This window comes from Erpetoichthys calabaricus, chromosome 3 (genome assembly GCF_900747795.2).
Source record: "Erpetoichthys calabaricus chromosome 3, fErpCal1.3, whole genome shotgun sequence".
NCBI classification, from domain to species: domain Eukaryota; kingdom Metazoa; phylum Chordata; class Cladistia; order Polypteriformes; family Polypteridae; genus Erpetoichthys; species Erpetoichthys calabaricus.
In genome coordinates, this window is record NC_041396.2 from 71,679,026 (window position 1) to 71,693,705 (window position 14,680).

General features: G+C 37.9%; 1 protein-coding gene across 1 annotated transcript in view; it reads right to left on the reverse strand.

Annotated features, from left to right (window-relative positions):
* LOC114649660 (doublecortin domain-containing protein 2) overlaps nt 1-14,680 on the reverse strand; it is a 54,718-nt gene that overhangs the window by 9,925 nt on the left and 30,113 nt on the right. Inside the window, exons 4-6 of the mRNA XM_028799119.2 lie at nt 12,050-12,181; nt 9,952-10,101; nt 5,070-5,124 (exon numbers count right to left, since the gene is read on the reverse strand). Of these exons, the coding sequence (XP_028654952.1) occupies nt 5,070-5,124; nt 9,952-10,101; nt 12,050-12,181 (337 nt within the window). The remainder of the gene's footprint in view (nt 1-5,069; nt 5,125-9,951; nt 10,102-12,049; nt 12,182-14,680) is intronic.

The window sequence follows — 14,680 nt, forward strand, 5'->3', positions numbered from 1 at the left end:
TGGCACTATGGCCAGTAGTACACGGCTCCACAGAAGAGAAAAAAAGCTTTAATCAGTTTAAATCAATTACTATCAAATGACTTACAGGTACAGAGTGAGTTAAAAGGAAGTTTACTTATATTATGGTATTTTAATTCACATAGTAAGTTAATTAAATATGAAAGTATACAAGGCAGATCTATATCAATTATGAAATAAATACATAAATAAGTAAACACAAAACGTATCATTTATACTGAGTTATAAATCCTTTATAATTTTACGCTGATCAGTCAAACATTTCACATATTCATCTGTATTTACTGATACTCTATCATAATGGCCTTTCGGTTTAGAGATATTGTACATTTTTTTAATTATTTGCAGCACGACCAATTTAAAGTTAAGTAATTTGTTACAGACACAGAGTGATCTGGACACTTTAACTGAATCAACAGCATATGGTTTAAAGTCCAATACCTGAGTAATCCATCCATCCATTATCCAACCCGCTATATCCTAACACAGGGTCACGGGGGTCTGCTGGAGCCAATCCCAGCCGACACAGGGCGCAAGGCAGGAACAAACCCCGGGCAGGGCGCCAGCCCACCGCAGGGCACACACACACAAACACCCCAACACACCAAGGACAATTTAGGATCGCCAGTGCACCTAACCTGCATGTCTTTGGACTGTGGGATGAAACCGGAGCACCCAGAGGAAACCTACACAGACACGGGAAGAACATGCAAAGTCCACACAGGGAGGACTCGGAAAGCGACCCAGGTCTCCTTATTGCGAGGCAGCAGCGCTACCACTGCGCCACCCACCTAAGTAATTAGACTACCTAATTAAAAGACACAGCTTTTCACTGGTGCCATATCTTATTCAAACACAACAGCCCTAAATGCTACCAAATTATAAATGTTGTTTTTGTAGTAAAATTTTATCTACATTCAGCCTGACTAAGCATAAAGCCCCTGTAATGTGCAATTTTGCATATTTTCTGAATGACAGCAACAAAACAGGCATGTGTTGGGTCAAAATATTTAATCTGACACACTGTGACTTTAATTTATAAAAATGTACATTAAGTGTGCACAAATAAAGCTGGTGTGTGCATGCATATATATCAGGATGTATTCACAGCTAACATTCTTACTTTAAGCTGCTGCTCCTCTGATGGAGGACCACAGATCCCACAATCTGTCTAGAGTAAAGAAAGCAACCTATCATCCAGAAAAAGTCTTTTCTTACTTGTATCATGCTCCAATAAAAAATGAGGCAATGTAATAATAATAATTATTATTATTAATATAATTATTAATTGCATTTATATAGCACTTTTCCAAACTACTCAAAGTGTTTTAAATAGACAGTGGGGAACCACTTCAACAACCAACAATGCAGCATCCACCATTATGATGGGATGACAGCCATACATGCCCCAGGACACTCACCACCCATTAGCTATTACATGGTGAAGAGCTGGGAGAGTTAGCCAAGGGATGATCAGGATCCAGAATGACCTGGCTGTGGTGGACAATTTAGCCAGGACATCGGGAATCACTTTCCACTTTTTCAAAAGATGACCACAGAGAGTCAATACCTTAGCTTTATGTTTCATTAAAAGAATAGTGACACTTTTTCAAGGTAGCGTCCCCATCATTGCACTAGGGCACTGGGATACACACACAGACCACAGGGTAAGTGCCCCCGGATGGCATCACCAACACCTCTTCTAGCAACAACCTAAACTTTACCTAGATGGTCTTCATCCATATGTTGGCCTGGTTCAAACATGCTTATCTTCACATGGAATACCTGTTCAGAAGTACATTAGGTATAGGACACCGGCATAAACTTAGATTGCAAAATATGGGTCAGCCATCAAGGTAAGCAAATAATTATATTTTTAGTTATACCAGTCTGTTCTTCATGAATGCTGTCACATAGTCAATCCTGCAGATGAAAGATAAGTATACAGCAATAGGACCACATCATGCTAGTTCAGACTTGAGGATTGAGTTATGGCTATTATTTTCACCCTCCACTCCATTGCTCCATTACTCCATTGTGCCATTACACAACTGTGGTATTGCTTATAAAGTCAGGGATCACACAGGCCAGTAATCACACTGCATTACAGAGGATGGCTTTCCACTAAGACCTAATTCCTTGGGTAACCAAGTAGTTCCTAGTCTTATAGCCTCCTGGTTGATCATGTTCTGACCAGTAAGGCAGAATTTGAGGAGAGGCATGTCAGGAATATGACTATTTGAGAGTGCTTAAGGGAATTAACATAAAGGTAAAGCAGAATGAGGTTGCAGCTGAGGCCAGGAATATGACATGTCTGACTAGTTCCTTCCATAGCCTGGAAGATGCCAACAGAGAATTAAACCAATGTCCCCAGACCTTGTTCTATCTACTGGCACACCCATTAGTCACTATACACAATTCATATTCCTGCTATCTGGAGACTACATGGAAACAAATTCACTCCCCACCAGTGCTGTATGTGCTATAGTCGCTGCCACCAATGTGCTTGGGCAGGCTCTTCCAGAATATACCTCTTTGACAAAAAATACGATTTTACCATCTGGGGTGCCAATATTGTTTCATCTTATTTTATCTTAATTTACATAAGAAGAAAATGGTCAAGACAGCTTAATAACCAGTCAGTAAAAATACTGCAGTTCCACCTGATAAAAAAGCTCTTAAACTATTCTCAGCTTGACATTCTCAGGCAGAATGAATCAGTTTCATCTGTTGTCAGATGTCTTAAATGTCTATGTAGAGAAATAAGAATGTAAAGTACTGTACTGTGATACAGATTTACATTCATTAATAACCAGATAATTTGGGGATGTATTATGATCTGTCAGTTTTCCTAAATTTTAAATAAGTAAACAAGACTTCTGATAGCAGATTAAGTTAATCATCTCTAGGAAGTCTTTGAAAAATTGGTAAATATGTATTCAGTTTATTAATCTTGGTAATAACTACAGTAACAGAAAATGTCTCATCTAATAATCTTTTCACACATCATTTGGAAGCTCAGTTTTTTGAACAGGTTAATAATAACAGTAATAACAGTTGTTATTACAGTAACAACCTATTTATTTGCTGAACTAAAGGATACATTTTCTACATTTGATTCAGATTAGCTTCTGCTGATGCAATGAGGCAGGGAGCTAATTTATAATATTTAATTAAAACCTATCCAGTGATAAATAGGTAAAAGCAAAGTGAAATGAATTTGAAGGAGCATCCATTTCTGGAGATGAACGTCTGAGATGGAACTCCGTTAGCAGCAGCGTTATTTTTCCTTTTTTTATCATCCTGTGGTCTCCTGTATTTACTTAACCCAAGGGGCTTTAATTACAGTATATGTAAGCATATTTAAGCATGATTGGCAGAAAAAAAGGCTCAGAAAGAAACAGAAAACACAGCTAAAGCCTCAACCAAGCATAAACAGGCCTCAAGTTCAAGCTCAAGGTACGGCCTGGCATAGACTGACCTGGAACAGGAAAGTGAAAGCACAGAGCTCCTGGGACATAACACTGCTGCATCATCTCCAGCCAAGAACGAAATTGGGAGCGAATGTGCAAATGAGTCGGGCCAGGACTCTGACTCTTTCACTGAAACTGAAAATAGCCTTACTTTCCGCAATGTCAACTAACCCCTGTGAGCCAGGGGTGAATGCTAGGGGTTGCTGTTGCCCCTTTAACCCCAACAGATAGACACACTGGACACAGGTTAAAAGCACCAAGAAGTATTTGAATACTTTATTGTCTTGAAAATAGTGCCCAAACCACCACAGCCACAATAAACAGGCAAATATATACAATAAACATGACGATTCTCTCTCTTTCTATCTCCTCCACACCTCCCAGCAAGCGTTGTCTACTACCTCCCGACTCTGGCTCACTTGCTGGGTCTTCAGCAGTCCTTTATATAGTGCCCAACCTGGAAGTGCTTCTGTTTTTCCTCCGACATGATTTGCCAGCACTTCCAGGTCAGATGAAGAACTGTTTTTTTCTTCAGCCCGGAAGTACTTCGGAGCTTCCGTCCTTGTGACTTGTGAGTACTTCCAGGCTATGGATGAGGCATGGCTCCTATAGTCCTTTTATAGCTCTTCCTGGCAATACCCATGGTACCCAACAGGGCTGAATAACCGAACTCCAAGCCCCAGGATGCCCTGCGGGTATCTGGGGCACCGCTACACTCCAGGGGAGCTGACATATGGCGTTTTGGGGGAGGCAGTGTCCAAAAGTATGTGCCTACCCCGATCCTTCCATCCTTTGGGCATCCCTCACAATATATATCACTTTGTTTAGTATTCTATTCACACAAAATTCCTGTTTTTCTATTATTTAAGCTTTTAAGCAAATACAATTTCTGATTAAGTGAAATCCAGTAACAATTGTGCAGATTAGGCAAAGTTCATCCTCGTCATGCCTCTCCACATGCCTCTCTCTGCCAGCACTGGATGAGTGCTGAAGTCTTTCAGCAAGATCAGTAAGTGGTACTCCTTCGACCACCACTCCCTCCTTCTCTAGGAAGTCCTAACACATTGAATATTTGTTAAGCCCATGGAAAGTGCAATTTACACCTGTAACATTTTAAATCACAGCATATTGTCATTTATTGGCACGATCTAGAACTATATGCCCTCCAGACAGGAGATTCAGAGTGCCCAGGAAGCCAATGTAGACCATCTGTCATGGAGTTAAAAAGAAATAACTCTGATTCTGTTCGTAGAGTAAACCTGCAGTCCATATACCAAGAACCAATGCCAACTTCTACCAGAAAAAGGCCTGTCTAGATTACCCAGTGACCTAGCAATTAACAGTGATCATCAACCCAAGGACTATGTACATTTCAGTATCCATGGGGATATCTCATTGATCTTATTTGAAACAATACAAAAGGCAAGTTTTTGATTTCTGTTTCTCTAGTCCTTTCCTTTTTTACCATTTTTTAGAGTATAAACCTCCTTTTGGGACATTTCCCTGAAGATCCCTTGAACAGGCAACAAGATCCCAGTACAACAATAGACTTAATCCAAAAAAAAAAATAAAACATACCATAGTTTTTGTTCTTTTGCCTTTATTGATTGTAGGTAATATTTCTGAGTGGAACCTAAAGCACAAAAGTATCTTTATTTCAGAAAACAGGCTTCATAAATTATTCATATTTTTGAAGAAATTCAATTTTCTATGAAGAACAATTCAGCTTCTTAAACTTAAAACTTTATATCCAGTTTTTAGGTCTGTGTTATTAATATGTGTTATGGTTTAATGTGTTAACAAAATCAAGACCATGTTTTCAATGGCATATGTTTTTATAAAATACAAGAATTAACATCAATGCATGGATTTATTTTCTGACTTATTTATACTAAAATAGGTTCACTGGGAGCCTGAAACTCTTTTTGAGAAACAGACTTTAATTTGTATCAGGAAGTAAATTTGTTTCCCTGACAAATCAAAAGGTTCATCCTTATTCTTATTTTTGCTCATCTACTATCATCAGTCAATTCAAGGACTAGTAATGGATCAGAACCCAGTCCACTGCAGGTACCTTCATGCAGAGTAAAAAGTGTTTACCCCTTCAAATGTTCATGTTTTATTGTTATACATCATTGAATTGCAATGGCTGTAATTTGGCTTTATTTACACTGATAACAAAAAAAAAAGATTCCTTAATGTCAAAGGGAAAATACATCTCTGCAATGTGAACTAAATTAATTACAAATATAAAACACAAGATAATTGATTACATAAATATTCACCCCCTTTAACACAACACATTTAAATCTCCACTGGTGCAATCAGTTGGTTTTAGAAGTCATAAAATTATTTAAATTGAGATCACAGTTCTTGGGTTTGAACTGATTGTAGCATAAATGAACCTTTATCTAGAAGGTCCAACTTGTGGTGAGTCAGGATGGTTGGCAAACTTAGACAATGAAGACAAAAAGAACAATCAAAGCAACTCCATGAAAAAGTGATGTCTAAGCACAAGTTGGGGATGGAGACAAGAAAACATTCAAGTCAACGAATGTCCCTTGGAGTCCAGTTAAATCAATCATTAAGAAATGGAAAGAATATGGCACAGCTGTAAATCTGCTTAGAGCAGGCCATCGACAAAAAACTGAGCGGCAAGAAGACTAGTGAGGCAGACCACCAAGAGACCTATGAGAACTCTGATGGACTTACAAGCTACACTGGATAAGATAGAAGAGACTGTGCATACAACTGTTGCCTGGGTGTTTCACCAGCTGCAAAGACAGCGGCAAAGAGAATCCACTGGTTAAGATAAAGCACATCATATCTCAGCTGGAGTTTGTCTGGAGGCACAAGGGAGACTTTGAAGTCAGCTAGAAGAAGGATCTATAGTCTGATGAGATCAAAATTGAGCTTATGGCATTCAGATCAAACACCATGCTTGGCTTACTGCACATTATCAAATCACACAATCATGATGGCGCAGTGGTAGTGCTGCTGCCTCGCAGTTAGGAGACCTGGGTTTGCTTCCCGGGTTCTCCCTGCATGGAGAGTGCTTTGAGTAGTAAGAGAAGTGCTATATAAAGAATTATTATTAATTACAATTAAACATTTTCTACAGCAGGCCCTAGAAGGCTTATGAGGGTAGAAGGTAAAGTTAATGCTGCAAAATATAGGGACATGTGGGAGGAAAACCTGATTTATCTGCAAGAAACCTGTACCTTGGAAGAAGATTTGTTTTCCAGCAAGACAATGACCCCAAGCATAAAGAAAAACCTACTTACAAATGGCTTAAAAAACAAAAATGTTGACATTTTCGATTGGCCAAGTCGATGCAATTAAGAATCTGTGGCTGGACTTGAAAAAGGCTGTTCATTCACGATCTTCATGTAATCTGACTGAGCTTAATCAGTTTTGTAAAGAAGAATGGCGAAAAATTGCAGTGTCCATATGTGCAAGTCTGACAGAGACCTGTGCACATAGACTCAATGCTGGAATGGCTGCCTAGGGTACATCTACCAAATACCGACTTGAAGGGGATAAAGACTTGTGTGACAGAATTATTTTTCACTTTATATTTGTAATTAATTTAGACCACTTTGCAGTGATTTGTTTTCATCTTGACATTAAAGAGTCTTTTTCTGTTTGCAAATGTCAAAAAAGCCAAATAAAACCCACTGTTATTCACTATTGTCTAATAATAAACTGTGAAAACCTTCGAGGGAGTCAATACTTTCTATAAGCACATTATATCAAAATTTTATCTTTCAATATAGCAGACATTGGAAAATAAAGTTAAGCACAAACACCCAAAGCAGAGTCCTACAAAAAAATTAGTCTTGTGTTAGAAATAGATAAAGTCAATAAGTAGAACTGCTTTCGTCGTAAAATGCTACTAGACATGCAGTACAGTACCCTTGCAACATTACTTTGAAATCCCTTCAGAATGTATCCCCGGAAGCATTTTAGATGTAATGGCAAATAACAAATGAGGGGTAAAAGTCTGAATAAATTCAAATGATATCTTAGAATTGCTGCATAAATACCATGTTATTAGGAGTGTACAAGTCATTGGTAGTTGAGAAACAAAAACATAGTCTTAATGAATAACGGCATAACAGGGATGTGTTTTCCTTTTTTCAATCAGTTATGCTTTCATGCTTTTTGCTTTACTTGCACACAGAAGGTTAGGGACTCCAATTACTGAACAAATAAAAAAGAATGGAAGCTTGAATATGCATTTACCTATACAAACACTAAAGCTATAAAAATGGAAATGAAGCTAGAGTTTCTATTTACCACAAGACAGCAAACAATGAAATAGAAAACCCTTTAGCTTAAATGTGCCTGTGTAAATGCTCAAGAGTTTATCAGCTTTTCAATCCATTTTCCTACTGTTTTATTTGTACTGAACTTAACAAATTAGATAATGAAAATTTTAGTAACTGTAAAAGAATCCCCATTTCTTTACTTCAGAAATGTTTGGAATATTCCATAAAACCCATTTAGCATACACCACCAATTTTCAGTTCTCTGTAAATGCTCTAAATCAAGTATTGCTACATAGAAGCTTCAAAGCAATTTTATATTTTCATGTGCAAAGAAGCAAACACGCACAGCTGGAAATTTTAAGATCAATAAAGGAATATTAACAAAGATGCAATAGTCTCATCGTCTTATTTATAAAATGGAAACTGAAGATTGGTTACAATACATTCATTCATTGTCTGCAGAATATTCAGAAATATCTTATCAGTTTTTTGAGCTTCTTTATTCTAGTAGCCGAAAAGAACTCTAAACAGGAAGATCATCATAAGGCTCATATCTACACTCATATACAGAATACCAAGTCTGTCACCAGACAATCTAACTTGAATATTTGAGAAGAAAGTTAAGTATCCCAAAAACATTTCAGATTTACCAAACTTTTCTACATAATGTTGGCAACACACTGTGAATTAAATTGTTTTGCTTCTTCAAAAGTGAATATTTCTATTGTTTACGTAAGAACCAATCTTTTAATGTTAGTGTTAAAATGCATGAATAATTGCTTAATTTGTTTCACATGTGAGCTTCACTTAAATACATAGATAAAGGAGGAATCTATTTAACCCATAAAGCTAACTTGTAATGGAACTTAGTGCTCAGCTTATTCTGAACTCCAGTAATAGGATTTTAGTCAGCCATTAGTTAGCTAGAAGCCTAATTATTTAATTTGCCTTATTTTCACTGGGGTAACAATGGAATACTGTTTTCTGACCATTCATTTATCATATCTGCAAATTTGACGTATGAACATATGACTACGTTATATAGAGAACGTATAAGATAATTCAGCCATAAGATATGCAAGACTTGAATAGAAACATATAAAAACTTTTCTTTTGCATTATCAATTTTTCTCTTTATTTCTTTGTAAACTGTTTTGCTTTGATCTTTCACTAAAACTTTTAAAACGAAGACACTTGAACTGTGGAATTATTTACACATGTGTCGAGAAGTCACATTCATTGCCTGATCCCTATTAGAAAGCAAAAGCTGAGTACGTTTTGGAAACCAGGCGTATGCAGCTACAGTTTATTTCTTCTGTATCATTGTATTCATTATTAAATTTATTATTTAACATCACGCTTAAGGTACAAAAGTGCAGCTCTGTTGTAGCATGTTGGTGCGCATATGTCAAATGATGAGGTGTCAGAAGTCATCTTCTTGTTTAAGACTGAAGTCTTCAGTAATTACTGAAAGTATTTAAGTAATGTATTAATTTAAGCACATCTGCAGAGTTTGTATCAAAGGAAAATTAAGTGAGTCTTACATAGAGTTAGCCAAGGCATTTTAAGTGTTTTTTAAAGAAATTAAAAGGAATCATGCAATATCTGATTCACCATTCAAATACACTCTTTCTGTTTTTGACTCTGCTGTGTGGTCTATGATCTTTAGAAAAATCTACATTAATAATCCCGGATACAGGGGTGACAAAATGTATTCCTACAACAATGAATGTAAAGCAATAACCAACCCTGGATGGAATGGCAGTGTATAACAGGGGTTACTCCCACAATGCCTACAATCACATATCAAGCCAGCCAATTTAGTGTTACCAATCAGCTGTATTTGCACTATGGAAGGAATCTGAAATAGAAAAATTAATGTTCAGACAGAAAAAAATATGCAGACTTTAAAGAAAAGGAACCCAAGATATGAATCAAACCAAGGTTAAAGCTCTTTCAGATGGCAAAGCAATGTAATGTACCAATGCACTGCCCAGGGTTAATTCAACGCAATGTTACAACTGCTGTGACTAATCACAGTATATGCACTTTGAGGGGTAGACAAATATTTAATATCTTTTATTCCAGCTCTTGCTTGGTGAATATCAGCTCAGGTGCCTGTTATCCATGTATGTTAATTAAACAATGTAAATGTACTACTTATAATCAAGTTCAAAATGTTTGTTTACCTGGGGCCTGTGACCCTCATATACCCTTTAGATGGAATCCATTGGAAATATGGCAGGTGTTTAAAACGCTCAGCTCCTACTGCAACGTAATAGCTGTTGTTTTCCAGTTCACTTGAGCCAAGCAGTGATTCGCCATGTAATGTGCAGAGTCTGTAGAAGAAATTGTTACTTGTTATTCTTTTTCTTTATGTGTTCAATTTGGCCTCAAAAAATGATCACTAAGTCACCACCATTCTTCCAAAAATAATTAAAATGCTTATTCGCTTATTTCAGTGAGATACAGAAGAACATATTGTATAATTATGACCACCTTGCCCTAATTTTTGTCTCTGGAATGCTATAAAATTGTGTATAAAATGGTATAAAAATAGTAATCGCTTAGTTAGCTCATTATGAATTAACAACAGGACCAGCACACTTCATTCTGCTGCTCTGGGCAAAACACAATTGTGAAAGTCTACAGGGAAAAACATTTCCATGCAAACCAAACTGGCAGTGTCCTTAAACAACTAAAAAAGCATTATTACATAAATGAGTATATTATATCAATTCTGCTGACTTTTCAGATCTGTGCACGCCAGACCTTCATGGTCACCCGTGACTGCAAAGGTCTTAACTGCATATTCTGTTTCAATTTTCTGTGCCACTTCATGCTGTATGGAATTTGTACCTAGTCCAATAAGACTGTGCTCTGTCATTGTACTGAAGAGGTATTTTTATAAATCAAAACCTGTATTCTCCTGAAGCTACTGAAATCAGAAGGATGAGAAGCACTCTTAATGCTACTGCCTGAGACAATGTCTTTTGAAAAGGACATTTTGTGTTTTAACAGTCTCTTCTTTTTGTACTGGCAACCAGGCAGATTTGCCAGTTTTAAAATGCTACACTTTGCTATTGATTGGAAATCTGTTATCCCTTTGATGAGAACTGGCACCAGTGGAATTGAGTCCGAGACAGGAGGCCTCATGACATATTCCTAGGCCTTGCAACATGACTAGCAGGAGCTTGGTAGGATGGTGTGCCCTTCGTCCAAGTTCTTAACAACAGTTTAAAATAATGCATTCTTAAACACAAGTGCTGCTCATTACCAGTCACTTTGTTCACATATATTGACCCTGATTAACAGCATTTAAAATAGTTTTTAACACTAGAATTACCAGAGTCTACGAAAAAACTCGAAGATCCGGCCCACCTTAAATTGCTTCTTAAATCCGTTCACACCTCTCCGCCAGCTTCTTTTGTCCTCTAAATGTGCTGATAAAAGACAAGCTGCCAGCAGCCGGCTATTCCATCCCCCCTCCGACTTAGAACGTGAACGCACTTTTCCCAGCTCATGCCTTGATTGATTGTCTGGGAGTGAACTGGAGTTTTAGACTTGAAATAATAGATCGTTATTTGGAACGCACGCATTCCATGTGTGTACCGTTTCTACAGTAATCTGTGTAAACACATTGTTAAAACAGAAACTTTTTCATATTTTAGTAATAAATGTTACAAAATGTAGGCATAAACTATAGAATGTGTAAAGCCCGAGTTCCTAAGATCGAATAAACACTTCCACAAAAGCTTCACATGCCATACAACAGCTTCCGTGGCGTAGCGCACTAAGATTTGCCTCTCAGAGCGAGTAGCTTTTCTCTGCCTCACAAACATGAGTTCAATTCCCCAAACGGAGGTTAATTGCAGTCTCAATTGTTAAAAAAATATTTTAAAAGGAGCATCCCACATGAAAATATAACGATCTCATTAACTGACAGTGCATACCAATTTACAAATTTTATGTCCGTTTGAGGTTAAAAAGAAAAAAAAGAAGTAACACTTTATCCCCAGCGGGGAATTGAACTCGTGTCATTTATTCAAACCTATTCAATTATAGTAAGTTTCATTTAATTAAAAAAAGAAACATAGAAGGGAGCAATATTCCTACTTACGATTTTCAGGCAAGTGGATAGATAGAAGTATGGTATATTGAAGGGATTCAAATGTCTCTGGAAAAACTTTAAACCACCAATTTGGAAACTGAAACCTAACACATCACATGCTACACATAACAATCTTTGTGAAGGTTTTCAAAATATCACTGAGCCCCTCTTCTTACCTGTGTACTGCTCCAGTACGCAGACGGATCTTCTCCGTTATTAGAGCCAGCACTCTGTCCCAACTTCTCAAAGTGTATTTCGGTATTAGTATTCGAATGGGTGGTACCGAGACATCCCCATTTTTAAAAACACTAAAAGAGACAATATTTAAGATAGTGAGGACTGAGTAATAGTTACAGTTTTCAGGGTAAAGTCATTTCAAAAAGATAGGTAAAAAGAAAACAGCAATAACTACTTGGATGAATGTACTAGAAAAGTAGAGGAGAAAAAACTGATCAACGCTTTCCTTACAATTGATAGATTTAGTTAATGACCAGCTACTGTGACGGATTGCAGCCAGCACCATTACCTGGTGGAGATGCATCTGAAATGGAAGGATAGGGGGAAAGGACTTCCAAAGGACTCTATCTCCCCTGAACTGTTACTTGGCAGCCCCTCTGGGTTGCAATTGCGCCTCGGATTCCCACAGGGCTGTATGGAAATTGCTATTTGCTGGCACAGCCCTGTTGGGTTTTGTGGATGCCCCAAGGGGGAACTGTAGGAAATGTGGGAGCTGCAAAAACCTACTTTGGGCTTCAGACACACCTGGGAGCAATTCCAGATCTCCCTAACGAACCACCTGGATCGCTCCCGGGTGTGGCTTATAAAGAAGCCAGCTGTCTCACAGAGGGAACCCAGAGTCGGAGGACAGTGCTTATGAAACTTGCCTGTTGAGAAGGTAAGGCTCTGGAGGAAAGGGATGGAATTTTACTGTGCTTGTGACTGCTGGTATGGGTCAGGTTGCCTTTCCCTGAATAAAAGGCTTTGTGTTGGACTGAACTGGTGTTGTTGCATGTTTGTGTTTGGGTTGGGGCGACAGGTGCACCTCTGGTCTACACAACACAGATAGTAAAATATGTCATACTTGCAATGTCATACCGTTAAGGTTTTCTGAGATTTATAAGATCAATATTAGCAAATAAAACTACACAAGCTTATTTTTTTAATACACAAAATTTGGTATAAGTAAAAGTTAAAAGTGAATTATTCATTCAAAATTTATTTTAAAAAGCATGTTTCAACAACATACTGTTAAAAGTCATTCTACAAAGCAATTCTGTAACATAAGGAAGCATAGTTTGTGTCTTCCTGCGTTCAGACTTCTACAACACACAGTGGAAGTACTTGGAAGTTACTCTGTCTAGAAGAGTCCAACCAGTCAAGAAATACCTGAAGATGTCAACCCCTACCTCCACCCCACGTCATCTGGTCCCTAATCGAAATTACACAGCACTTACCTGAAAAAAGCTACCAGCCATGAGACCCAAATATTGTCCCAACCTTCACTACATTGTTTTCCTCGGGTACCGATTTTTACCTTTTTCTTTACCAACAGAGTTGCCAGGTTGCACACTAACCAATCATGATGTTTTTGTTTATTTTGTTTAAATCTTCACACAGTACAGTTAGTACAGTGGGTGTATAAGGGCTAAGTACTATAACAGCATCAGTAGGGAAAGGCAGGGACAAAACAATATCAGAGCTGTGTTAGCAATGGGAGCAGTGTGAGCTGGGTGGGGAGAGTAAGCAGTCTTTAGAATGACAGGAAGATTAGTAACAGACCAAAGAAAATGAGCAAACATACTTTGGGTCAACTCTGGCTAAACAATCATAATCCTCTGCAGGGCTGATAGTGGGCATTTAAATATTAGTATGTCTTATTTTATTTCCCGCTTTGTGTGTCTATTTTAGCCAACACCTGAGGAAAAAAAGTTTTATGGTTGCCAAAGCACTTTCATATAATAGTTAATTTTAAAGTTTACTAAAGTATTATAAAATAAATATGCAGGCTTCAATACTTAAAGTCAATATCTTACAATATTTTAAAGCTAAAATGTTGTATGTAGTAAAATATATATGTGTATACAGTAATCCCTCCTCCATCGCGGGGGTTGCGTTCCAGAGCCACCCGCGAAATAAGAAAATCCGCGAAGTATAAACCATATGTTTATATGGTTATTTTTATATTGTCATGCTTGGGTCACAGATTTGCGCAGAAACACAGGAGGTTGTAGAGAGACAGGAACGTTATTCAAACGCTGCAAACAAACATTTGTCTCTTTTTCAAAAGTTTAAACTGTGCTCCATGACAAGACAGAGATGACAGTTCTGTCTCACAATTAAAAGAATGCAAACATATCTTCCTATTCCTTCCTTTTCAAAGGAGTGTGCGTCAGGAGAGAGAGAGAGAACAAAGCAAGCAGTCAAAAAAAAAATCAATAGGGCTGTTTGGCTTTTAAGTATGCGAAGCACCGACGGTACAAAACTGTTGAAGGTGGCAGCTCATACCCCCTCCGTCAGGAGCAGGGAGAGAGAGAGAGAGAGACAGAGAAAAACAAAGTCAAAAATCAATACGTGCCCTTTGAGCTTTTAAGTAGGCGAAGCACCGTGCAGCATGTCCTTCAGGAAGCAGCTGCACACAGAAGGTAGCAACATCCCTATCGTCTAGGTGTGCGAACAGCCCCCCTGCTCACACCCCCCTACGTCAGCGCAAGAGAGAGAGAGAAAGAAAGTAAGTTGGGTAGCTTCTCAGCCATCTGCCAATAGCGTCCCTTGTATGAAATCAACTGGGCAAACCAACTGAGGAAGCA